Raw genomic sequence first — 25,872 nt, forward strand, 5'->3', positions numbered from 1 at the left:
GTTTGGCCACTGAAAAGTTTACTGTGCAACACCAAACTCTTCTTCCACTGCATTCCTCTCTTCCAGCCCCGCGGATCAAATGAAGCCAAAAAAAATGAGCTCAGCCCTGTGCCATCCCAGCACCAGCACTGCCAGCAGTGAGTTCAGTCAGTTAAAAATTGCTTGTACAGAGCCAAGATCAATAAAGCCATAGCGCGGCAGAAGCAGTTCAGGCAGCCTCACAGGGGGCATTACTAGGAGTGATGGGCTGAAATTAAGCAGAAGGAAAATTTTGGCTGAATAGCAAGAGAAATTTGCTTTGCTAATGTGTCAATCAATTAGACTGAGCACACAACCCAAGGGAAGCATGTGGGGAGCCCTGTCACCAGGGCTGCTTAAAACTGAACTGAAAGAGCTTCGAAGGTTGTTATTGCATAAGCAATTCCGCAGTTCACATTTTAGAAGCATCAAAATTCCCTTTAGCCCACAGGATCAAATCCAAATCTGTCCTGCTGACACTACCTGCGCATAGGTCTCGATAACCCTTTCATGGCTACAATGAGTCCACATTCCCAAAGATCTCTTTTCTCTCTCCTCTTACCCAGTCCTCCCATTCTCCCGGGATAGCATCCATCTGTGCAGCAGTCACTGAAAACTAGGAAGTTAGCTATTTGAAATCTAGTTATCACCTACCATTACAAGTAAGCTAATGAAATAAGAATTTATGATAGCATGTACTTTGGTCACTCCAATAGCTATCGTGAGAGCTGGCAATAGTTGCTGTCTAACTTTTTAAAAGCTAAACTTTTACTGTTTGAATTACCTGTGGGATCTTAAATTCTACCACTGATTCAGTCAGTTGTTCTCATCTGCCCATGCTGTAAAAGCATTTTGTCTGTTCAACAGAAGAATATAGGAGGTACTTAAAATAGTTGTGTTAGAAGTGCAGTAAAATAATGAAAAAGATCCAAATATAATTATACTGTGCATCAAGAGAAGGTTGTTCATTAGGCAGACCAGAAAGACTTGACCAGTCTCCAACAAACATGGTAAGGCAAACCTTTTAAAACCAGCAGTAAAACAGAACTTGATCCATCAGCTAAGAGCTATATAGTTTCTCCCTGCAGCAGAAATCAATTGTTGATTTAAGAGATCTTTACCTGCCACATTATTGCAGTTGCCTGTGCCTATCAATAGCAAGATTTGAACCTCGGCCAGTAGGCACGGTGCTCCTTGCAAGAAATTACTTGTTATTGAAGGAGGAGGGCAGGGAAGCCAGAAGTACCCATGTTACAGCACAATGTGAACAAGACAATGTAATGTCTGAGAGAAACAGAGAGAAACCCAAAATACAGCAGAATAACTGACTAAGGAAAAAATGTCATGGTGGATGTCTTGCTAGGATTTACACATGCAAGTTTCCTGAAGCATGCTAGGAAGGCCACTGCTATCATCAGTGGAAATTGTCACTGATCAAATCTACACTTGTCCTAAAATGACTCCAGGTCTTAAGTATAAATATTGTCCAAACTGAAGATTATGTCTTGCAGTCAGACTTCTGCTAACAAGAATTCCCCTGCCTTTGCTTCAAGCTATAGTTTCATTTGTTTTAAAAAAAAAGTAAAAAAATAAAGAAGGTCAAATACCCCATTCCCCACCCAGATTTATCAGACACTCTGGTTTAGACTGACTCAAGGCTCTATATCCTTGCCTGCAAATTGTTTCTCCACTGTTGCCCTTGTCCTATTGATGTGACAGAACCTGCCACAGCCAACGCACCACTTTGACGTTTGAATCTTTGTCTGCTTGCCCCCTTTCAAATGGTTCAATGCATTGCTTGAATGTACTTTTAGAAACAACCCACATTTCCCCAGGTGCAGGCTCTGGGCTGCTGTAAGTTAAAAAACAAGCAGGTAGTTTAGGCATATTGTCACTCTAAAATATGGCTATAAATAATTTTTTTTTTTAAAAAATAGAGTAAGTCCAAAGTTTTGCATATTCATATCAAACTACTACCTCTCCTTCCCCAATAGATGGTGCTGATAATTGCTTTCTTAAGAATTCCTAATAATTTCTTCCTATTTATTAATGAAAAGGTGGAACTTTCCCCCCCACCATGGATACACTGCAGTGTTAAAACAGGGCAGAGAAAGCAAAGAGCAGAGCCCAGAGGGGCCTAAAGGATTCCCATTAAAAAAAAAAAAAAAAAGATGCAAAATAAGAATCCTGGCTTGCCTCAACTGCTCTGCTGGTACCCTCTAATTTCCTTTCATTAAATGTTACATTCCTGAAATGCCTCACAAGTCTTCCCTACACCTTTCTCTTGTTTTAGTATTAAAAGTATGAGGGTTTCAGGGTAAAAAGGGAATGATTTTTCAGAAGGGAAAACAGCAGGAATTTGTTATCTTCTTCCACTTCCCTGGAATGAATGTAACACTCATTTTGCAGAATCAAGAGTTGCTTGGCTTTCCTGGTCAGGAAACAATCACATCTTCACTTAGGACAATTGGCATTATCTACACATTTTCTTGTTTGTTTTTCCTCTTCAATTTTATAAACAAGGATCTGCTTAAATATACCTCGAGGTGTTAAAAATCTACTTAAGGGAAGAAAACTGGATAATAAGGAAATTCATTTCCTTAATTTGGGCAAAAAGCAAAACAACAAAGTGTGTAAGCAGAAGAAAACTATCTCATTGGCAATAATTGCAATGCTAACTTCAGTTGTCTCAGGAGCTACTAAGAAAAATTAACTTGTCTGTGTCCAATTTGTTTTAATCTTTCAGTACATGAGGTCTGTTGCATTCATCCTATAACTCGCTCTCCATCTTAGGCTCTGGCTATTATCCTACACAACACCATCGTTTGCCTAAACATACCTCCCCCTAAGTGGTTGTCTGGTAACTTGAATATTCCTGCTGCATTTCATTAATCACACCTTTTTCAGTCACAAGCGCTACTCAATTGTTCTAGACCCTGTATGGTATCAAAGCAAACATTAATAAAAAACAACAGGGTTATGTTGCTTTTAAGAGCTTTAAGTTTACTTGCCTGCTCTTGTTTAGGTATTAGAACTAGAAAGTAATGGGAAACACAGGTTGTCTCACACAGATGAGGTTTTTCAAACAGCAGAAACACCACAGTCTGAAGTGTAATATTTCCTTCCAGGAAAGGAGAGCAAGAAGTACACAGAACACATCCCTGTGAAGCACAAGAACTAGATGCTGTCTTTAGACATTTGCATTTTTTCCAGGTGAAGCAGCACCAGTGGACAGTAACAAAGGGGTCTGGTCAACAGGCAGCTTTACTGAAGGCACAGGGGAACATCACTGAACAAAAGCCACCCTTTTCCCAATGCCTGTATAAAAAAGGGATATGATCTTGAAATACACAGACCCTGGGTCTTCTCCAGCTTATATGAACACATTCATCACTTCATATTTCATACTGGTGCTCCTAAGACTGAATGAGAGAAACGAAAAATTAAATGTGCAATACTTAAATGCAAAACTAAGTCCAGTAAACCCAGACAGTCAGGGCACATACCTTGGAACGGCACTACAGGAATTTGTAACTGTGAAATGCAACCAGCTGTCTTTTAGCAAGTGAAGATGCTTCCTTAAATGCTCCACAAGATCCAAGTCTAAAGAAAATGCATATGTGAAAGTGCAGCGAGCTCCTCTGTTCCTTGCAGGAGACACTGTGGGACTTCAGTGGCCACACTGGCACAAGGGCACCACGGCATGGCACCCTCAGCTGCCCCATAAACCCAATGCAGCCTCACCTTCCCCTTTGGTTCCTCATTTCTTGCTTGCACCAGAAAGGAGAAGCACCAGTTCAAGACAGTGAGAGCTTCATGGAAACACTCCCAACAGAAACTGCTCCTTATTTAATCCAGTGAACAGTTCCATCAATTAAAATTAATGCTTCTTGCTAAACTCTGTTCAAGAAAACTGCCACGTTCAGAAGACAAAATACCAGGAGGCATAAGGAACCACTACAATGAAACTTAAAGAACTACATATAAATAGAATAGGTGCTCTGTCATTGAGCACAAGGAGTTCTTCCTCTCCCTTCACGGCTTTTTATTGTTTTAGTACAACAGGCTTTGAAGAGATTTTGATTCAGCAGTCCCATATGAAGCAGGACTAAGATCTAAATACAAATGCTGTAATTAAGGAAACTGAGTCACTGTGAGACACAGGGATTTACTGGGGGACACACAGGAGCTCTGCAGCAGAGCAGATTACTGAGATTCCCCAAGCCTTAGACTGGACCCAAAAGGACAAACTGTTTTGCCTCTGAGAGAGCCGCTTTGTAGGTGGAACAAAGTAAATATGCATATACCTGGGGATGGAATCAGATGCAAATCCCTTACTGAACAGACCAAGACTCATAAGTATTCTGAGATTAGCATGGGGGAAGGGAAGAATACTCTTGAACTGCAAATGAATAGAAATCAAGCTAATGTAGAACACATACTGCTGATTTTTTACATGCTTGAGTCTAAGCTCTGATCCACAGAGAAAATAGCTCTGAAATATTAACCACAGTCATTACGAAAGGCTCACTTCTGACAATGTGTCTTATGGTTCATTTACCAAGAAAAAAATGGATGCAATTATTAGCCAGCATTAAAATTAATCTGCTTTTATCAGAAAAAAAAGCAACTAATCCCACCTGCCCAGCTCTTCCACATTCATTTTTCAGGAGGCCAACACAAAGATTATGGTTTTAAGTGACCAGACTCTTCACCAAACCTGGGATTCCACAGATTTTTACTCATTTACATTGGAAAATAAAGAAAACCTTCCTGAGATAGAGACCAACCACCTGGCCTAGACAAGCCTAACTCCTACATGACAAAGTCCATAACCAAAGTGCTAATTCAAAGTGATATTTAAAAAAAAAAACAACACATTTTCTTTCTTGGGGAAGCAAGTCAGATCAGTGATACCTGGAAGGAATAAAGAAGGCACTAACATCCTAGTACAGACAACATAATCCACAGACAGTTCCCAAGATCACAAGGAACCCTTCAGCAGCTCCACAAACCCCTTCACACACCAGAGTTCTCTCAAACTTCTCTTGAATTCTTGCTCCAGCCCCACTTTAAGACTGAGTGATAAGGTCTCAACTGCTACAAGTAAGAAAAGGGTTTCCTGGTGAAAGTAGAGAAAGACAGGGGAGACATGTGGAGGAGGAGCTCCCATAGAAGTTATCACTACTTCAGAGGAGTGCTCAGCATAACATTTGGACCAGAACTGGTACATCCCTATTGAAAGGGGATGGGGCAGAACTGAATGGCCCCATTCACGCTACACAAGGACCTGGCTTTATAGATTGAGCAGATCCTTCTGGTGCTCTGCACCTCCTTTCACATCCAGAACACATCCCTCTCTCTCTCTCTCCATGCTTGAGCTCTCTTTAGACTGTTGCCATTGACAGCAGACCCTGAGAGAATTATTGTTTTTTATTAGTGTTATTATTTTCCAGTCCTCCATGCATAACAATAGCTCTCTAGATAGAGCAAACAGATATAAGCAAATGAATGGAACCATAACTGCTTCATGTATTTCATGGGAGAGAGTCCGAGTTTACTCCTTTTGTTCAGAAACAACTTGAACAAGAATTTAGGAGCTGTGTGTTGAAACTGCAATAAATAGTGAATAGCAGAAGAGGGAAGCTTGCTATGACTTCAAAGTACAATAAACATAACAATAGGACTTGGTGGAATAAAAAAAGGCTGTACAAAAAAAAAAACTTCATTGTTATTAAAGGTTCTGTGTAAACTCTAAAGATAATTCAACTGTATTATTCAATGGGGAGAAGTTAGAGAGAGATCAATTAACATTTTTTAATTAGAAAAATATTTCATCCTGACTACAGTTTACCTTCCGTATGAAGGAACAGATTGATGCCAATGACAGGCTGCAGATAGCTGTGGTTATATGAACAGATCTGAGTTTTGCTTATACGCCAATTAGGAGAACTTCTATTAGCACCTCCAGATACATCAACTGGAATATTCTTGTCAAGACTTCCACATCAATTCTCTTGATATCTTCACCTTTGCATAATAGATTGCTAGAGTATTTCATGATGACAGTAGGACTGACCTGGAAATTAGCACCTTCAACATGTACTGTGTTTTTATACTCAAAAGTAGAACTTGAGATTAATCTAAGAAGTTTGGAATGTATTCAGTTGGATCAAAATGCAGGAGAATGGTCAGTGCTTATCTTCAGAAAATCTGTTTCTAATCTGAAGGAGATGACTAGAAAGCTGGGCTCAGCAGTGAAGAGGTGCCACAAAGTAACATCTCAGACTTCCACCAAGCAAGTCCTTTCACCACAACACAATTACAGCCAAATTTATACTCATCTTTCCAATGGCAGGGAGCAGTAGAAAGCCTGAAAACTCAAAGCACAGAAAATAAACAATAAATCCCAAACCAATTTGTTTCTGAAAATGGCTTCGAAGTCAGCCCAAGAGCTTATACTGAAAGAGCAGCTAATACTCCCTGCTGTTGTACAGAGTTGTGCTATGCACATACAAGCTCTCTCAGCATATCAACTATAAGACATGATTATTACAGCTGAGGTATCTGAAGTAGCCATACCAATGAATGCATGGCTCATGCAACCGCTATGCCTCAACCATGCTGGATAGGCAGGTTTATCTCCTTCACCTTCTGAGGGGGAGACATTTATCATTTTCTTATATGTGAGCTTGTGATGCCCTTTGGCACCAAGATAGGTGGTGCTGCTGTAACAGGTAGAAGGGGAAGCTTGGAAGCTCTCAGCTAACTGTTATAATCCACCAATGGAAGTGACCATGCTTGCAACCTTTTAACACACAAAAAACACACCAAGGAAGAGATTACACTAAACCAGAGCAACCCAAATTCTCACTAAAGATCCACAATGGGGAGAAAAAAAAAAAAAAAAAAAAAGCAGTCCATCTAAGGAAAGACCCATTTTCATACCTCACACAACATAAATCGGACAGAAATTCCAAATAATAAAACAACCTTTTAATCTCAAAATTGCTGTTTGAAAACCTAAGCAGAACTAAGAACAGTAGCATGAGGTCTGCCCATTCTATTTTACAGAAGGGAATACGCAGTACAAAGACAGAAGGTCTCCTGTCAAAACACTGGCTAGAAATAAGATACTTGCGGGTTAATGTGGCTATTGGCAGATCTTCAAGGGAAACAAGCCAAGCTGTATTTCAGTTTCACAAGTTAGAGATGTTACACAGATGAATGAGAGAAAAGAAGTCAATGGGAATGGAAGAAACCACCTCTCAGAGAAAGAAGAGGGAATCAGTGTCAGATAAGGGGGCCATGATTATTTTGTGAGGTAGAGATTTCCAGTCCCTTTTAGGTGAGATGCTGCTTGGTATCAGCTGCAAGTTACCTCCTTATGCCTTTTATAAGATACAAACCATTTACAATAAGCTTTCTGCTACAGGCTGCCAATACCAGCTTAAAAAAAAATAAAAGAAAACACAAATAAACAAGAACCAATATCTTAATGCAAGCTTCTGTGGGCAGACATGTGAAAGCATCAACTTTAAAACTGATGATTTAAATGAATTTTTTCTCACACTACCCAGTAGAATTGAAGAAGATGCCACACATTATCCGGTCTGTCACAACTGTCCACACGGGGTCTCCACCTTGGGAGGAAATCACTTACAGGTCTCAGCACAAGTTACGGCAAACACAGTCACTCCAGGTTTGCAGCAAGCCAAGAGTATGCATGACATTGCCACTCATTAACTGAGTGGTTACAACCTACTGTGCCTGGGGTCTGAGCCTCCAGCCCAACTTGGGCTGAAAATATCTGCTTCAATTAAAATCATTACAGCAGGAGAGTTCACTTCTAAGGCTGAATCCTCAAAAGACAAAAATGCACTGTATCCATTGTCCATAGTAACTTTTACCACAAAGATACACAGGAGAAACCAAAGGCCAATGATTTTGTTTGTAACATTCTTCTACCAAAAAGAAAGAAAAAACTTGGTTGCCAGGCTACAGGCTTTTGTAACCCTGCAGTCCTGACTTGCTCCTTTCTGAGCATGGACAGGAGCTTCCCGCCTATAAGAACTCATAGACCTATGAATAGCAAGGTCATTCTCTGCCAAATTCAGTGAAGAAAACAAAACATACATCTTCCAACAAAAAGTCTTCACACCAGTTTCTGTAAGTAATTATGTCTGTGAACAAGTGGGCCCTGTTCACAGATTAGAGCTATGACTCTCAGAAACACCAAACCAGGTGCATCAGATAACTTGCTGATTAGCTTGTATCAAACCTCCACAGGTGGTGGCTAAGCAAGAGATGACTTTCACTTTGAGGCACTGAAAACAAGTTGCATAGCATATGCAGAAAGGGTCACCACAAGAAAAAGTACATTCATCCACATATGTTCCACCCCCCCACTGCAAGAACTGTCTCTCAGGTAGTAAGCTTGGTTTTATTAGTATATGCCAGTCTATCTCCTTCCAAGTCAGGAACTTAGATCCAGTCTTCTTTCAAACTGTTTTACAAGCAACACAAGACTCACTACTGAGTAACTGAGTTTACTGACTTCTAACTCTTTTTCAATTTTTCCCTTTATTATCAACCACCATTTCCATATCATTTAAGTTCAAAATCCCCAGCAGAAACCCTACAGTCTCTCCCAAAAGTTCAGATTCATCACCCTGAAAAAAGAAAATGCCAGTATTTTCACTAAGGGGTCTTTCAACCTTAAAGCCTCTTTTCACACGACCCCAAGGCGAAAATACTCTTAAAATTCACATTACATTACTGCTGTCCACAGACTCTGTTTCATCCCTCCTATTTTACACCTCTAAGAACAAGTAACAGATACAACCACCCTTGACCAGATTTTGGGCCACCAAAGAAAGATATTAGTCACAACCAGATAACAAAGAAAAGAGGGAACAACTTACCCCTTCCAGAGAATCGGAGCTCACCAGAAGTTTGCAAGGAAAGCAATACACAAGTAGAGACCCTTCCCTCTCAGCTGCCAGCCCTGAAATGAGGCTAGAGTGTAACGGACCCCTTCTCTTTGCAGAGGTGAATTGCTTGCAGCTGTGATTTAAGGGCAAGCCACGCCCCTTCACCAGGTGCTTAATCAGTGAATTAGGCTACGACCTAACAGTTCCCCCACAACTTGTTTGTTGCTCAATTCCTTGGGCTTTCCAAGTAACATCTTTGCATGCTGCTTTCTCAACCTAACCCAAAATTTTACCAAGCTTTCTCCAGTTAGCTCTTCCAACAACAAATAAACTTCCTACCTGCTTAGAACACACAATTTTCTTGGCTCCTCCTTGCCAGTAGAAAACACAGATCTCAGTGTTTGTCTTAGTTGCTATGGGTATTTAACACTTTAATTGCAGTCGGGTTGGGTTTTTGAAGCTTAGAAACAACAACTGCAGATCAACTTCTTAAACAGAAAATTCTGTTCTTCATCGTGACTGACAACTTTGTGCAGTTTCATAAGATAAACCCTCTTCTCCTCCCATTCTTATACCTCTTATTTCTTTTCTCTCCTTAATCACTAATCCCTTCCACCTGGCAAGGCAGGGAATTACAGCCACCTACATCCCCTGCCCTTCAGTGGCCAACTTGCACCTGTGTTCCCCTGCCTCTCACAGCACACCAAATGCATGACCAACTTTAAAAGGCTAAATTAGGGATCACATATCAGTGTTTATAAGACTTGTATTCCTCCTTCGTGTTTTCTCCTCTCATTTTTAAGGAAAAAAAATTATCTAGTCTACCTACAGCACAACTGGCTTCCATATACATTCACCCAGTGCATTCCTTGTAACCATTTATATATCCCTCATTGCAGCTGTGACACTGATGGTTCTTTGAGAAGAGTCAGATAACTTGTTTTTACAGCATTTCAATGCTATAAAGGAAACACTGTAGAGGACTGGCACTTATTAGGGAGATGACATCTCTCAATTCTGTATGGAAAGATAATGATGTTGATAAGCACCTTTAGGAGCACTCCTACCTGGGTCCGAGCCACATCCCTTAGGATCTCATCTGTCAATCTGCTCAGAACTGAAAGGGGTCAGAAGAGTAGAAAACACCTCTGGGTTTTCAGATTTTCCACTTGCCACCTGTTCTCCCCATGAGTTTTCAGCTAGTTAAGAAATGGCTGAGGTGCTATATTTCCAGCTTTCCACACAGCTATCATTAGTAAAGCTGAGTCTGTTTCATGAACAAGAAGATATAATGCTACTTGAGTTACCTTCTCTCTAACTGTATAGCATCCAATGAGAACCTGTGAAGGATTTGGACAGAGTAGTGTTTAGTTTCTGTCCCAGACATGGAGGACAGAAAATGCAATGAAATTTCCCAAAACAATGAATAGCAATAACTATTTTTTAGCTGATAATCATTAGCATCAAAACATTTCCTTTTGACCTTGTCAGAATATTCAACATTAAATAAAACACATTTAGATAATGTAAGATATGTAGAAAGTAGTGAAAGATATGTAGAGATGTGTTTCTTGCCACTCCAGGAGTTTCAGTGATGAAATCCTTGCAATAAATGGTACAGAAAAGAAAACACTGTATTGCCTTTAAGGCCATAAAGATCTATTCACCTGAATGCCACAGACTCACTACCCAGAGAACTTGGTACTGCCAGCAAAAATTCTTTAGAAACATTTACCATGTGACACCAAAAAGAAGATCACCAGAAAGAAAATCTCCCGAAAAAGAGAAAGAATACATGTTCTCATGACCTGGAATGGAAGGTTGAAGAGGAAAGAGGAGCAATGAACTTTTACGCTTCCCAGGTCACACGCTCCATGTGACTGATTCAGTGTAACTGATGTGTCTATGACATAGCGTTAATATCTTCTTGTAATCTTAATGCCAAAGCAGAAGTCAACTGGGAATGCTTCTTTCTACAGTTTTTGACACTATCATAATGCACACAATTTCAGTTGATATTTAGTGTTGCAAATGTCACTTGAAGATGGCATACCCTCGAGAAGTTGTCTGGAAAATTCTTCAGTCAACATTCTATCCCCAAGTAGCTCTAATGCTCTTGTTTAATGTCATATGCGTCTTCTATTCTTATGTCTGAGCCCCACACAGAATGAAACTTTCCTTAATGACCATGCAAGCAACAACTAACCTTAACGACCATCTGAGAATGAAAGAATGGAGCCTTAAAAAGCTGTAAGGTCTACAGAACCATGATCTCAGGAGGTAAAGCGATAAGACTATTTATATTCACTTCCTCTCGTGGCTCCTCACAACTAACAGACATTAGAAAAGGAGGGGTTCGATCACCAAAGACTCTCATCTAAGACTCCAGATCTTGACAGAAGTGGGTTGCCACCCCAAAGGAACCCCCACACACAGATCAAGACTCCAAACTCAAGACAGTGATAGATCCAGGAGTTGTGAACTGTATCTGTCTATAAATGTCTGTCTTTCTCTCTCTTCTCTTTCAATCCTCTTTTACTCACTTTCCTACAGTAGCTATTGCCTAAAATTGCCTTCAAGTAGCTGCTTAATAAGTGGTTTTGGAAAATTGCCTAATTTTTCCTCAAAAAAGTTAGGGGGGATTTTATCAATGCCTATAAATTTCTACTGGGCAGGAGTCAAATGGATAGGGCCAGACTCTTTTCTATGGTGCCCAGCAACAGAACAAGGGGCAATGAACACAAACTGGAATACAGGAAGTTTCATACAAACATGAGGGCACTGGAACAGTCTGCACAGTGAGGTTGTAGATTCTCCTCTGCAGATACTCAAAATCTGCCTGGACACTTGTTTCTCACCAAAATCCACCTTGTTAAACACCAGATTGCTCAGAAAGGACTCGTTCTACTTGGTATTTCAATAATTCAGAGGAATTGAGATGGATTCTCCTGCTTGCCACATAGGAACTCGTGGCTTCATCCAAGTGAATTTCAGTATACGTGAGTAGGAAAGGTGCAGAGATGCAGGCTCAACATTCATCCTCAGTTATATTCTGAGATTGTGCCAGTCATAATGAAGACATAGAAAAGACAGAGCAACACAGCTGATGTGGAATTCTCTCCTTCTTGTGTATGTGTGCATGTTTTTTCACTTTCAGCTTAACAGGAGCACAGGTGATTTTCCAGCTCCTTTAGGAAGGACATTTGAAAAGTAATTTGGGGTTTGTTTTCTCCTTTTCCTTTAAAGTCATCCCTCAAATGTATCATTTATAGATCTGCCTTAAGAACTTGAATAGCACTGATGAAAACCTGTGCTGCTGCAGTAAGCACAGGCACTGACAGCAACTTTAAAAGGACCTAAGCAGCCATCAAAGCATAGGCAGATAGTTCAGAGCAAAAACATTTCCTGGAAATAGTTACTACTACACTTAAACATCACTTAAAAAAATACAAAGAAATGCAAGAATCCCTTCCCTTTAGATAAATCTGCTTTCAGAGAACAGTGATGTTTACCTGTACTGAACCTGTACCTCACTCCCACTGCTATTCTTTGTAGCAAAAATGCAAATGTAATTGACTTGTCAAGACAGAGACATTTCCCTAAGAAAGGCTGAGAGATACCCATGCTGGAGCAGGACAGGAGAACAGAAACAATGCTATCAATCATAATGTGAAGAGAGGGGAAGACTGAGAAGCAAGTGGGAAGCACCGGGAACATTCATTTCTTCTCTTCAAATCCAGACATAATTCTGATAAATGAACAACATGAATATTTGCTACACTAAAGTTTGTGAGTATATATACAATGGGTGCACATGGAAATTAGAGATGCAAGGATTCACATTACAATGAGTCGTGGACAGTGACACCATAGTGACAAAGACTGCTCTACATGGGAAGGGAATCAATTCACTACTTCAGGGCTTCAGACAAATGATAGCAAGTCTGTCCCACATGTCTGGTGTGCGGATACTGATTTTTTTCATATTTCACCTGTGGTCCTGAGGTCCTGTCCAGCAGCTCCTAAGCTATTTCAGTATTTTATTGTAATTATGGTTCAAGGCAATCCCAGCTAATACTTTAGCTGCATTAAAAGTACCAAAGTCAAAGGTAGCTGGGGAAAGAAGAGAACAATATAAATTCCAGGAAAGTTTTCTAGCAAAGGATAAAAAATGAAAAGACTGCAGAAACCTGGATCTTAACGGAAACTTTAATGACTAAATCAACTCAACTCTCCTATGAAGTTGCCGCAGAGCTGGCTTGTTCCAAGCATCATCCCCCAGAAGTACTTCCATCCTCTAAGTTCATGAGAGGAGCTTTTTTAAGGTTTCCCAACTAGCACTCATCATTTCCTTCTTCTAAGTGCCCTGATTCACCCAACCCTTAGGGTACATCTGGTCATCTTTTCAATTTTCTTTTGCACAAATGCGTGCAGACTGCATTTTTCCAAAAAGTTGTGGCATTTGAATGTGAAACTGGTCCTCTAGGCAAACCTAGCTGACCCAGTCCCTGTTCTCCAGCCTTGACAACACAATTTTATAACACATTTCACTCATCTGTATCAGAAAATGCTGTCAGGTTATATAAATTAAAGGGAAAACTATTTTCTTTGCCAACTAGAAATGCCTTCACCAACAGGCTGTAAAATTCCAAGCAACGCTGAAAGAGAAGACAACATAGGATACGGAACAAGTCAAACTAGGTGAAAACTGAGATTTTCTCTGAAACTGTGACAAAGCTAAGTAAGATTTCAACATTTAGCATCACACGGATTTTAAGGAAGGCTAAAGAGGCAGAATCACCCCAGCTGACGCTGGAAGAAGTAATGCAAAATACCTAAACTGACCTCTGGTCCTAAAGCCACAACTGTCTCTTTTCTGCTCTGAGCTCACCCTTGAGCCTATCCTGATCTCATCCATCAGGAAAGCAGGAGGAGACATGGCAGGTGGACGCAGCAAGACCACTACATGCTGTTCCCAGCTTCAATGCTTTGCTGTCTGCATGTAGAATATTCCAGCTGGCAGTCAGCATGGGGCTGATGGCTCTCTGCAGCTGCTCAGAGGGCAGCAGCACTATGAACAACCACTCCTTGCTTACAGCTGCAGCATCCCATTTAATTGCTACCTCAGAGTAGCAGAGATGTTTGAAAATATCAATGCAAGCTGTGCTGGCTTGTGAGCTGGTCTGTTAGTCATAACAATTATTGGAGTAATGCTCACTTTTTCATTTAAAAAGAAGCACGTGCCTTTCCTGGCCCTTCTACATCAAGGGGAAGCATCAGCATTTGCACACCTACACACACAGGTGTGTGCAGCACTTCCATCATCTGTTTATTTTTTTTTTCAATATTTTTTATAAGGAACTGCACTCTGAACGCGTTGCTGTCTCAGCTGTCACCACCTGTCACATTACAATAACAATCACCGCTTTCAGATGGCAGTTCAGGTTGTTTAATCATCGCTTTCCTCCAAGCTGTCCATCGCAAGCAGATCGCCAGGCAACGGCACCAACTGGCAGGGCTGGGGGTGGATGGGAGGAGGAGAATGGAACATGTTGGGGCTGGCAGGGAGGATGATGTAGAGCTCATGTTCCTATGGGAGAGGAAGGCAAAGGAGCTGCTGAGCCTCTCCAGTAGATCCTAACCTGCAGTGTGATGAAATTAACAGGGACTTTAGAACCTCGAGTTTTGGTGGAGGAGAAAAAGGCAGCCCACAGCACTTCAACACAGAGCTGGGCCCCATGCTATAACTGCCATAGGTATCTGTGCTCTGACCCTCTCCATCCCACCTGGCTCAAAGCCGTAGGCATAGCCTGTGGTTAGAGACACTTGGAATTAACGGTATTTATTCCACTGAGTGACTCTAAGTTACTTGGGAAAGGATGAACAGTTTCTCAAGGTTTCTGAAGAAAGAAAAGAAAGGCTAAAAGTCAACTTATAGAAAATTGAAAATAAAATGGAAGGTAAGAGTTTTACATACAAAAGATGAGCTGGAGAATGTTGTGTTTTGTTTGATTTTGTTTTCCAGGAACTGCACAATTGAACAGTCCTTTGTCATTTAAATGAAGAGAAAAGGAGAACCAGCTGTACCAGCATAAAGAATGCAGATCTGCATCAAGGCTTCTTTGGGTTACAATAGAACTGTAGACTCATAGAATCATCACAGAGTAATTGAATTGTTGAATTGAGTTGGAAGGGACTCTTAAAGGCCATCTGGTCCAACTGCCCTGCATTGAACAGGGACACCTACAGCTCCATCAGGTGCTCAGAGCACCATCCAGCCTTATCTTGGGTGTCTCTAAGAACAGACCGCCATCTCTCCGGGAACCCTATGCCAGTGTCTCACCACCTTTGTGGGTAAATAAAATATTTTCTTATATCTTACCATTTAAATCTCCCCTAAGTAGTAATTAATGAACTTCAGCAGCTTGTCTGTATTCTAGATCACCGGATCCAGGCTAAATTCACATCTATATTCTTTACCCCAGGCTCGTCCCCCTTAATGAGTTTAAAGAGACAAGGAACATGCGCACAAATGAAGCGGAGGAGGTGCAGTGCAGTCCCTACCGAAGGTGTGATCCCCACCCCACAAAAAACACTCAGGAAATAATTACCCTCTAATCTCCTCTGATTAGTGACATTTCACTACAGATCAGTGTGTTCTGGCATTATGGTTAATGCATCTGCTGTTTTGTTGATGTACCTTTATTTACCTACTTAGCCTCTCCCATAAAAAAATCTATCATTTCACATAAAGAAGGTAAGCTCTCACATTGGCTTTCAGTTTCCCATAATTTGATTTTTTTCCTCAATAACAATTAATTTAAAGCTTTTCATCTTTTGCCTACAGAAATGCCATTTTTTTCTGGGAAACATGAGGTAAAACTCAACAGAAAGCAAATTAACTTTTCAGTTCACATTGTCTGGCACATAAAGCTTGATTTTCACAATAAGTATTCACACTTATGCATAGGTAAATTCTTCAGAAATCAAGGCCATGAATATTCATTCAAAGATTCTCCAGAATTCACTTCTGTTAGGTCTGTCTGCAGACCTGCAAGGCTCTCGGTGAGGGCACAGGATGGTGAAGCTGTTCCTAAGGGTTCATAGAATCACCAGGTTGGAAAGGACCTCCAAGATCATCTAGTCCAAACATCTTCCCTTTACCATACCTACGGAAAACCACTAAACCATATCTCCTAGCTGATCCAGTTTACACTGATCCAGTCACATGAACATACAGGGACCATATGACCTCTTCCAGCTGCTGAAAATGCACTTTGGATGCAAAATACAAATTCTCCGCACAAAGTCTATTCTAAGTAAGTGATTTAATGGAGTCCAGTCCCACATTACTGTAGAATTTCAACTGCTTTCTGAATCCAGAACTTTGTGAATACTTCACACCCCCCAAAAAAGAATGTTTTTAAAAACGCACCTGAGAATGGCACATACTGAGCAGGAACAATTTATGAGGAGATTTGTTACATAAAATATGTCTCTCAAATTATTTTCTTAACCTTAAATGTGGCGGGGGAGGTGAGAAAGTGGGCGGAAGAGAAATATTTGGGGAAAGAAATGCAATATCTCTGTTGAGTTATCTAAATAGCCTGAGATTTTCTAAATAGCCTTTCCCTTCCTGCTGAAGGGCTGAATGTAAATGGTCTGCAAGAGCTCATGGCACAGTCGGCTTTCAGTAATCACCAGCTGAGGTGACATAATACAAATAGGATGTGAGCAGCAGCACTGAGTTGAGACCCAGTGCCACAAGGGATCATGAGCTTCCTTCCCATGTACAGCTGTTCACTTTCCATCCAAAAAGGGTATCCTAGGAAAATGTTTGCCTTGAAATGATCACTTAAAATCATCTCCTTCCATCTTCTTGTTCATCTTTTGATTTAATATATCCACTTAAAGCATGGCAGACCGCAGATGGGTTCTTAAGCAACGAAAGGCACAAGGAAACGATACACATGGCACCAGACACATATTTCTGGGGGCAGTCTGCAAGCCACTTTGATGAACGCATTCTGTTTGCCCTCTCCAAGCACCAGCCTTGCATTGGTGTACCAGTGCACCTCACCACAGCACATGAAGAAGCACAAAGACCCTGCCCCAGCATGAGCTCTTCACAGAAGTGGGTCAGGAGCACTGACATCCATCCACAGCAGCAGAAATAGGTCTAATTTCCCCCCTCCTCCTTCCTACCCACCTAAATCTCCATTCCTTTCTCAGCCTTGAGTCCTAGAGGCAGCTTTGAGTCCTAGTGCATTACTATGGGACAACATCACTCCTCTATTTAGAGACATGACATGAGGTTAAAGTTCTTGTAGAGCCTCTGAAAGAAAGGAATTACATTTTAGGACATATCCTAAAATATCCTGTTCCTTCTCAAAGTACTTTTCTTTTATGCTCCCCAAGGAGAGAAAGTGTGGTACTAAGTAAAAATCCTATTGTGTTACCAGCACTGAGAATTAGAGATTAAGGGCTCCCACATTAACTGTTGTTTGACTTAAGATGGACAGCTAAAAATAAAATGCAAATAGCACAAAAATCATTTTACTGCATCAACTTTTATATGCACTACAAATTCCAAAATAATTAGTCTATCACCCAATGCTGCCATCTGAATTGGAATAAAGGCACATTTTAATTTAACACAGAAATGTCAATTAGAGCTTTGGGAGTCATTGATTTTTTGGTTTGCTGACCAGATATGAAAAAATGGACAGAAAGGCAGTGCCTTGTGTCAGTCTGATTGTCTTTCTCCTCCTATGAAATGAAAACTTGAATCCAAGTGATCGAGATCCAGCACAACCAGATTTTAGGTAAATATCAGTTGTCAGAATATAGGTAGATATTACAGTTTGAGATGCTCTACCACTGCCAGACCTGGGCACTGGAGAGAATGCAAGTCCCACAGGATACTTGCACTGTGTAGCTGCAGTGAGGCCAGAGCATTTCAAATGGCACTTCACGTATCTCACTGGAGCTCTGCACAGAACTCTTGCACTGGCGTAACAAGGCGAGTGGAGGCAAGACTGCCCAAGGCCAATGCTAATCTTGGAGCCCTCCATATGTGCAGCTGTACCACAGCAGAATGGGTCAGAAAGCTCCACAGCCTTTCCAGAATGAGTTGCTGACTTCTGGCCTCATTGCTTCTCCCTCTGGACAGACCTTGCCGCGATTTCCAGGTCAGAGAAATAAAAAACACTTATTTGAAGACAGGAGGAAGGGGAGAAAATCCTTTTCTATTAGGAAGTATAGCATTAGGAAAATTGAAAACTATAACCTCATTGCTTTATATAGTTTATAGCCTCTTGATATTGCAGGAATGCTAGCTGCAACTGTCAGAGCTCTTCCATAATTCTCCTTAATCTCCCCTCCTGATGGGATTTGCATATCCCACTTGTCAGTCTGAGTGGAAGCTCCTCTCCATCGCTCAGACACTTTTACAGAAGCCAGATTCGCACGAGATGCCTTTCTTCTCATTCTAAAGGATTCTCTTTCACCCACTGCTTCTCTCAAAGCGTGGCTGTTCTCAATAATTTCCCATGTATCCTATTTCATATTCTGTATATGAAAAGCCTACATTTCACATAGTCAAGAAGTATACCCACAGATGGAATGATGGAATGCAACAAAGAAGAAACACTATGGGTATTAGATTATTCTTCCACAATTAAAAATTAAAATAAAAGGTTAAAAAAAAAGGTCCTAATTCAAAGTTACAGTGAAATTTTCAGAATTTTCTCTTAGCTTTTGTTGTTGTTTTTAAAGGAAGATTCATATAAAGAATGGATATCGAGTATTTTATGATCAGCAGAGTAGCACAATTTGAAGCACGAGACTTTCAGTAATACTTTAATTTGACCTGATTATTTCCAGTTTAAATCCCAGTTTTGTTTTCTCACTTTTGTTCATCCTTTCCTAAATACAGTCTCATTAGCTTCAGCAAGAGATTAGCCTGAAACCCTCTCAGCATCTGGTGCATTATTCTATTAATACCATAATACGTTGTTTTAATATATAAGCAAGACATTTTACATTGTACTAAAGCATTTTAATGCAAGCATCCAACTAAAGACGGATCTTTTCTGGAGACCTCTTTGCCACACCTCAGGAACCAATCTAAATGCAAAACAACTGACAACAGGGTCATTCCTCACCATGGGTCTCGCCACTCTGAGCTCCACACTCACATTCATCTCCTTAAAACCCCTTTTTTACAGTAATGCAACCACCGTGGGAGGAAGGGAGCAGTGGACTATTGCAGTGTCACCAATGGGATGATGCTGGCAGCTCTTCACCCATCTCTGGAAATATTACACTGGAGCCACAGCTCTGCCAGAAGGGAAGGACAGAGAGTATTTAACTACAGCCACTTGCATGAATGCAGCCTCTGAGCAAAGATGTCACAGAGTGAGAAGTGACATTTTGATTGATTCCTCATTCTGGTCAGAGCAGAATAACACTGGCAATTTCAGACACTTTTGCCATGCCTTTACTGTCCTTTGCTGTCTCAGTGTTAAAAGTGAATACATTCATTATCATCCACATGGAATTCTGTTCATCAAAAGCAAACACCTGATTCAAATTCAAGCTCCTGGGAGCCCAACTCCTAGAAATTCACAGTTCATTTTCCACAATCTGTCTTACAAGCAGATACAGAAAGAGCAGTGCTTGCTTGATTTAGCAAGCCAGAGGTTGAGAGGGAATATGAGCACTGCCTATAAAATAATTCCATGGAGGTGTAAGTGCCAAGTAGGGAAAACAACTTTAATTAAAAGGCATATAGACAAACCAATAAATAAATTGATAAATAAATAAATAGACTGCCCAATGGCAATGTCAGAACAGACATCAGACAGAAGTTTCCAAAAAGCAGAAGAATAAAAAACAACTATCCTGGAAAGAGTGGAGCAACAGGAAGGAAGGAAACTCCATTTGTTTTTATGACGCTTTTTGATGAGTTTAAGGTAAGATGCAGCACCCGCTACAGCCTTGAACCTCTCCTTAAGTTCTTAATATATACAGTAGGTTTGAATGCTCTGAATGAACACCCAACAACAGATTATAACAGGTATACTGTTATTCTGTCTTACCTGCGTTCAGTTTGTGTTATCATTAGCATCAAATAAAAATGTGCGAGTAATACCTAATGAAGAGTCCCTGTTTGTCTAAAAGCTCTCCCATAAGAGACTTCTCTCTTCCCTTGTTGTCTAGTGTAACCACATGACAACAGAGATAATGACCTTGCAGGCTTCATACTGCACTGGACCCATCAATCAGATTGATTTTCTACTGTGGATGAAATATAAAAAATTACCTGGCCAGGCTGCTTTGCATCTGGTCCAGATTTCATCTCCAGCATTCTGTTGAGGATCTTCTGCTTGGAAGACCCAAGAGAAGCTCAGCTCTTCCCTCTAGCAACATAAATCACAGAAGTCTGGACCAGATATCCCAAGCTACAGAAGTTGTAAGTGCTGGGTGACCAGGTAAAAGTCAATCCACGGGCTGGATACATGCTCATTTTCTTTGCCAAACTGTTTGACATCTAGACCAGGCCAGGCCATCAGACTCTGTCCAGTGCAAGGCAACAGTGGGTTGCCTCATAAGTAGACTGAGAAACCCAAGCAGCCTTGATTTCTCAAAAACTCTGAGAAGCATCTCTATCCTAAAAGCTCATATTGGATATTTCCTTGAGAGTTGCTTCTCTCCATTAAAATCAAATATCTCTTTGCACAAATCTCTGCTGCCTGTTTTCTCCTATTCTGTAGCATAGCACTGAGGGAGCTACGGGGAATTCAAATCTACAGTGTTTGCATATACCACATCAGGAAGCATGTCTGATATTTCTGCAGGCTAGGAAACCTGCCAGCATCCACACTGATGATGAAATTCCCCAGAGGAGCAAACAACCAGGAGATCTCACTTGTGTGTCTTGTAGCCAGGATTTAAGAGATTTATCTGAGAGGATCTAATACTTCAACTTTCATGGAGGCCAGTAGAAAGACTCTGCATGTATCAATGCAAAGAAACAAAGCCATGGTGCTAACATGGGCCAGTTAACACCTTGGACCATTCCCAGACAGTCTGGGACTTGGTACAAGCCAGAGACCATTTCCAGCACCCAATTTAGCTGTAGCTGCTCATCTCTCTGTTGCAGACAGAAAGAGCTCTGGATTGTGTGGATGCCAGACCATACCAGATGGCCTGTGTGGCCTCGCTCACCTCCACAGCAGTCAAAGAGAACCTGAGGACCATCTGCATTTTCATACAACACTGGATACACTCCTGGTTTCATCCTCATCAGTCATCTGAAAATCCAGCTTCCCTATACCCGTGCTCTCCTCTGTAGAGCATGTACTGACACTGCTGGTGGGAAAGCCACAAAAAACAGGAGGAAGCAGGGTGCACGTGAAGAACATCCCTGTAGATGTGCCCTGGGTTCTTGCCACAGGTCTGTGTGGGTATGACTGTGTACTTTCCCCACAAAGCTGCACAGCTGGTCCTGTTGCTGCTGTCAAGTGTAATATGGATTCTGTGCTGCAGGGTAAGCTGTCTGAGGAGTACCCAGAGTCATTGATGGGCCCCACAGGATGCCCACTGTAAGACTGTTTATGTTGGTGGACTTAGATCTGGATGACTGATACCACTACTTATTACTCTTGTTGCGCCTGTGGCTAAGCACACAGTGAGCCCAGCCTCAGAACAGAATGATACACACCCACAATGTGAAATCACTGCCTAGGCACAGAGAATCTGCAAACACTGTTCTTTACAGCTACCAGGAGTCCTCCCAGAGGTCCCTTCCCCTCCATCAGAAGCATTGCAATCGTATCCAGACCACTACCAAAATAAGGATACAGGGAAACAGAGAGAGGTTGGCAGAAACAGGTACATTACAATTAAAACTAACCTTAATGGTGACAGTGCTTTTATTTTACAGCTTTCCCATCTAAAGGGAGCTCAGATTTTTAGGGTTTTGTTTGGGCTTTTTCCTTTACTCACACAGATGCTGCAAACTATGATCATCTCCATAGTGTCCCTTTGCCTGGGCAAAAGGCACAAGCTGTTTAATGGCAGCACTCGCAGAGCACATCAGAATGAAAATGAGAGGAGGTGTGTTGCATCCACCAAGCACGGTGTGGAAACGCAGGGAGGAATCTGGCAGCCACTGCTGCTGAAGTGCTGCCAGGGCACCAGGGTCACACAGCACCGTGCACACAGCACCATGAGATCCCCTGCCACTCCGTGCAGGTGGGATTACACATACTGCAAACTCTGGGAAGCATTTCACCCTAGCCCCCTCCCACTCCCAGCTCCATCACAGCTGAGTGCCCAAAAGCTCCACGCAGAGCCACTGGGTCAGTGCCACATTGAGCTGAACCAACACCACTGCTTCAGCTGAGCTTGGACAAGTTTGCTGGTGTATTCAGCTCCTGCTAAGCCCAGCTTCATTTAGCATTGTGAGGGGATGCTACCACAGCACTGTCAGAGCACACAGCAGCAAGGTGGGAGCGTGATCTCCCCAACACAACACAACTCAGGGCAGTTTGGGCAGGACAGCAGCAAAAATTTTCCTCACGGCTCCCTGCAGGTAGTTTTACACAGAGACACTCAGCAGGTAAATCAGACCGTAGCATTAACTGTCCATACTACCACAGTGGGCAAGAACTATACACACATATATGTCTAAGAACACGTACAATCAAAACTGCTACTTCTAATAATAATGTATTGATATATATAGAGATGAAACATCCTTGTGTGAAAAGAAGAGGAAAACTGATGCTTGCTGGGTGATTTTTTCTATATCAGAAGCTTTCTCTTAGCAAATAGCTCTCTTTAAACCAGTGTCAGACTCAATTCAATCAGTATGAAAAGACTGGAGTTCCTCCCCAGCAACTTCTATTACCATGACTATGTAAGAGAGGCTAGCTGAGTTGGGAAGAAAGGGGATGGTCCTTCGAAATGAAGATGACAGGTATTCCCCTGTCAATTAACTAACAAAAAAATGAAAAACAAACAAACAAAAAAAGCCCATAAAAACAAAATGAGCCCACAAAACCTTGCCTCAACTAACTAGATCGGAACCCCACAGCGTGCAGAGTGCAACATCCACGTTAATTCTAAATTGAGTGACTGGGATATATTTTAATACCAGAAGGAATTCATAATGATCTGACCATAATTTCAAAACATCGCCAGGTTCCTTGTGCTAAAAGCTGAGAAGGGGGCCAAGGACTTGTGCCAAGCAGCCAAAAATCTGGCTGAGTGCTGAGGAGCCCAAGTTGCTCTTTCCCCCATGAAGTTAAATGCGAAACACCACATCACACTGGTATCCCTTTCTCTCCTAATTAGCACTCTGCTCGCTGGGACACTTAGACTCCCATTCCTGTTTGCCCCAGAGCAGAGTCACCAGCAGGCTCCTGGCTTGGGGTTACCTCTGCAGCACGGGCTGGAGGGACACGAGTTAACTTGATAACTTTGATGCCACAACTATTACTCCAGACTGGAAACCTGTCACCTATCTCTCTGGCTGAATTCATTCTTCTTGGCTCCCGTCAGAGCCATTCTGTTGCTATTCATGAGAAAAGTTCAGGTTATGGAGAAGAGACCAGAGCTGTCTAATCTTAACACCTTCGTGACAAGAGGCAAGAAAGCACCTTTGTCCCCTGCACAGAGGCACCTCAGAATCAGCATCCCAGTTAAACCCTGGGCTGATGTGGGTCCCAGGCATGGAGGAGCAGCAGCAGCAGTATCCCTGGAGTTTCCCAGGCCTTGCTCACAGCTCAGCATCCCCTGCCGCCGGTGGGGTTACCCTGGGGCAGGCAGAGTGTGGGGGACGGGACCCCCCCGGACTGTCCCCTCCCCTTCCCGCAGCGGGTGGTGGTGGTTCCCCCTCTCTGCCTGCACGGTGATGGAGAAGGGGTTGGAATGGTCCGTGCTCAGCGGGTGGGCGGCGGAAAGTTTAGTTGTTTTTTGTTTTGTTTTGTTTTTTTGCTCCAGAAGAATGGTCATTTAGAGGCACTTCTGCCCCATTGCACACTGCTAAGCGAAACCAATCCGAGGCTCCCGGGAAAGAAATCCCCACTCGAAGAAGAAAAAAAAAAAAAAAACCTCATCCCTTTCCCACCCCGCCCCCAAAGAAAAGAAAAGAAAAAATCTTAAAAAAAGAAAAAAGAAAAAGGAGAGAAGAAGAATGAAACAAAGAAACAAAAACGGAGGGAGGGGAAAAAAAAATAAGGACAAATGCAAACCCGCCGCCCCCACCCCGCGGCGACGGTACTCACGCTGCTGTTTTGCCCCGACCAGTGAACCATGGCTTGGTTGTGCGCCGAGTCGCCGGTGAGGGCGAAGGTGGTGCTGCCCAGCCGCAGCTCCTCCAGCCCGAAGCGGGCGGCGCCGGAGCCCCCCGGCTCCCGCCCCACGGCGCCGCCCGGCCCCGCCGTGCCCCGCGGGCTGCGGCCCCGCCGCCGCCGGGCCGAGTTCCGCTGGCCGCCCGCCTGGTCTCGGTGAGGGTGCTCCCCGGTAGGAGCCGCCGCTGCTCCGGGCCAGTCGTTCCCGGACGCTTTCTCAGGCTCTCTCGCCCAGCTCCGGGTCTCCCAGCCGCTGAATTTGGTCCCCGCCAGAGCAGGATCGAAGGGTGCTTGCAGCTCGGCATCCTCCGTATCCATCCCGGCCCCTTGCCCTCTCTCACCTCCCAGCTCCCCCGGGATCCTCCACCGTTCCCTTTCTCCTCTGTCGGTCTTCAAATGCATCGGTAATCCCTGCTGCGGATGCTGCTGCTGCGGCTTCACCTGGGAATGGCAGGATCTGCAAGTTATTTCTGCGCCGGTAAAGCCAAAAGTGAAGAGGAAAAGCCATGTCCAGTACAGGAGAGCAACGTGCCAGGCTGGGTACCAGCCAGCAACTTTTTCCATCGCTGCTGACTGCTGATGAGTGCGAGGGAGAAAGAGCAGGAAGGAGCGAGCGAGGTGCTGCCGATCTACCCACCGCGCGGAAAGCACTGCGAGAACTCCATAAAGTTTCAGACCGCTGTATGTGATGCAGCTGAGGAGAGGGAGACTGCTTTCTCTCTACCCCCTTTTTTATTTATTCTTCCTTATATTCTTTCCTTCTTCTGCACTTTTTTCCTCTTTTTTCTTTCTTCTTTTTTCCCCCTTTTTTTTTTTTTTTTTTTTTTTTCTTCCCCCTCCCCCCTCCCCCAAATCTGGCGTTGCTGATCGGGCTTTTGATGGAAGGGAAAGCCACAACCACACGGGGGAGGAGCTGAATTGAAGTCAGAGAGAGAAGAGCAAATCCCGGCTGTGCCTTCTCCCGGCTGCTCTCTGGAAGCCGCCGCTCGCTCTCTCCCCTCTCCCCTCCCGCACCGCTCCTCCCGCAGCCCCGCCAGGACCCCCGCGTGTGCCGGGAGCGATTGGTTCTCGCCGCCCCCCTCTCTCGCACCCACTCCGAGAGGAGAGACTTATTCCAACTTCTTCACTCGCACAAGGCTGATCGCTTCCTCTCCCGCGCTTCCCAGCAGCTCGAACCTCTAAAACATTCTAACGTATAAAACAACATCGCTCAGGAGTTGGAAGCAAATGTGAAAAGCGAAGAGGCAGTTCGTACATATGTGTATACAGTCCTTCTAGGGAGGGGAAACATTTTAATCTGCATAATGGAGCGGTCCCAAATGTCTGAGCAGGCTCTGAGATGGTCTCTTTTCCCTTTCTCGGTGACTGATGTAAATACGCTGGAGGTGCTGGGCATAGCTCTGAGCTTGATTTCACAACATAGGTGTGGGTGGAAGTTATATTTCAACCCCTCCATTCCCTCTGCTTCACTGTGCCATCACTTAAAGCAACTGCCAATGTACGGATAAATCACCGGGCACGACCAAGATGTGCTCACATAAATGAGCTGGTGGGGACAA

The 25,872-nt window shown here is 42.8% G+C and overlaps 1 protein-coding gene across 3 annotated transcripts in view; it reads right to left on the reverse strand.

Annotated features, from left to right (window-relative positions):
* LOC107316050 (VPS10 domain-containing receptor SorCS1) overlaps positions 1–25,872 on the reverse strand; it is a 402,901-nt gene that overhangs the window by 234,162 nt on the left and 142,867 nt on the right. For 2 of the 3 annotated variants that reach the window (XM_015867126.3, XM_015867125.3), the window contains exon 1: positions 24,248–25,278. The exons of the other annotated variant lie outside the window; for it this stretch is intronic. In XM_015867126.3, the coding sequence (XP_015722612.2) occupies positions 24,248–24,877 (630 nt within the window). In that variant the 5' untranslated portion in view covers positions 24,878–25,278. Of the gene's footprint in view, positions 1–24,247; positions 25,279–25,872 lie in introns of those variants that run through there. 3 annotated transcript variants of the gene reach the window in all.

Source organism: Coturnix japonica, chromosome 8 (genome assembly GCF_054131305.1).
Source record: "Coturnix japonica strain WE chromosome 8, WE-NBRP24, whole genome shotgun sequence".
NCBI lineage: Eukaryota > Metazoa > Chordata > Aves > Galliformes > Phasianidae > Coturnix > Coturnix japonica.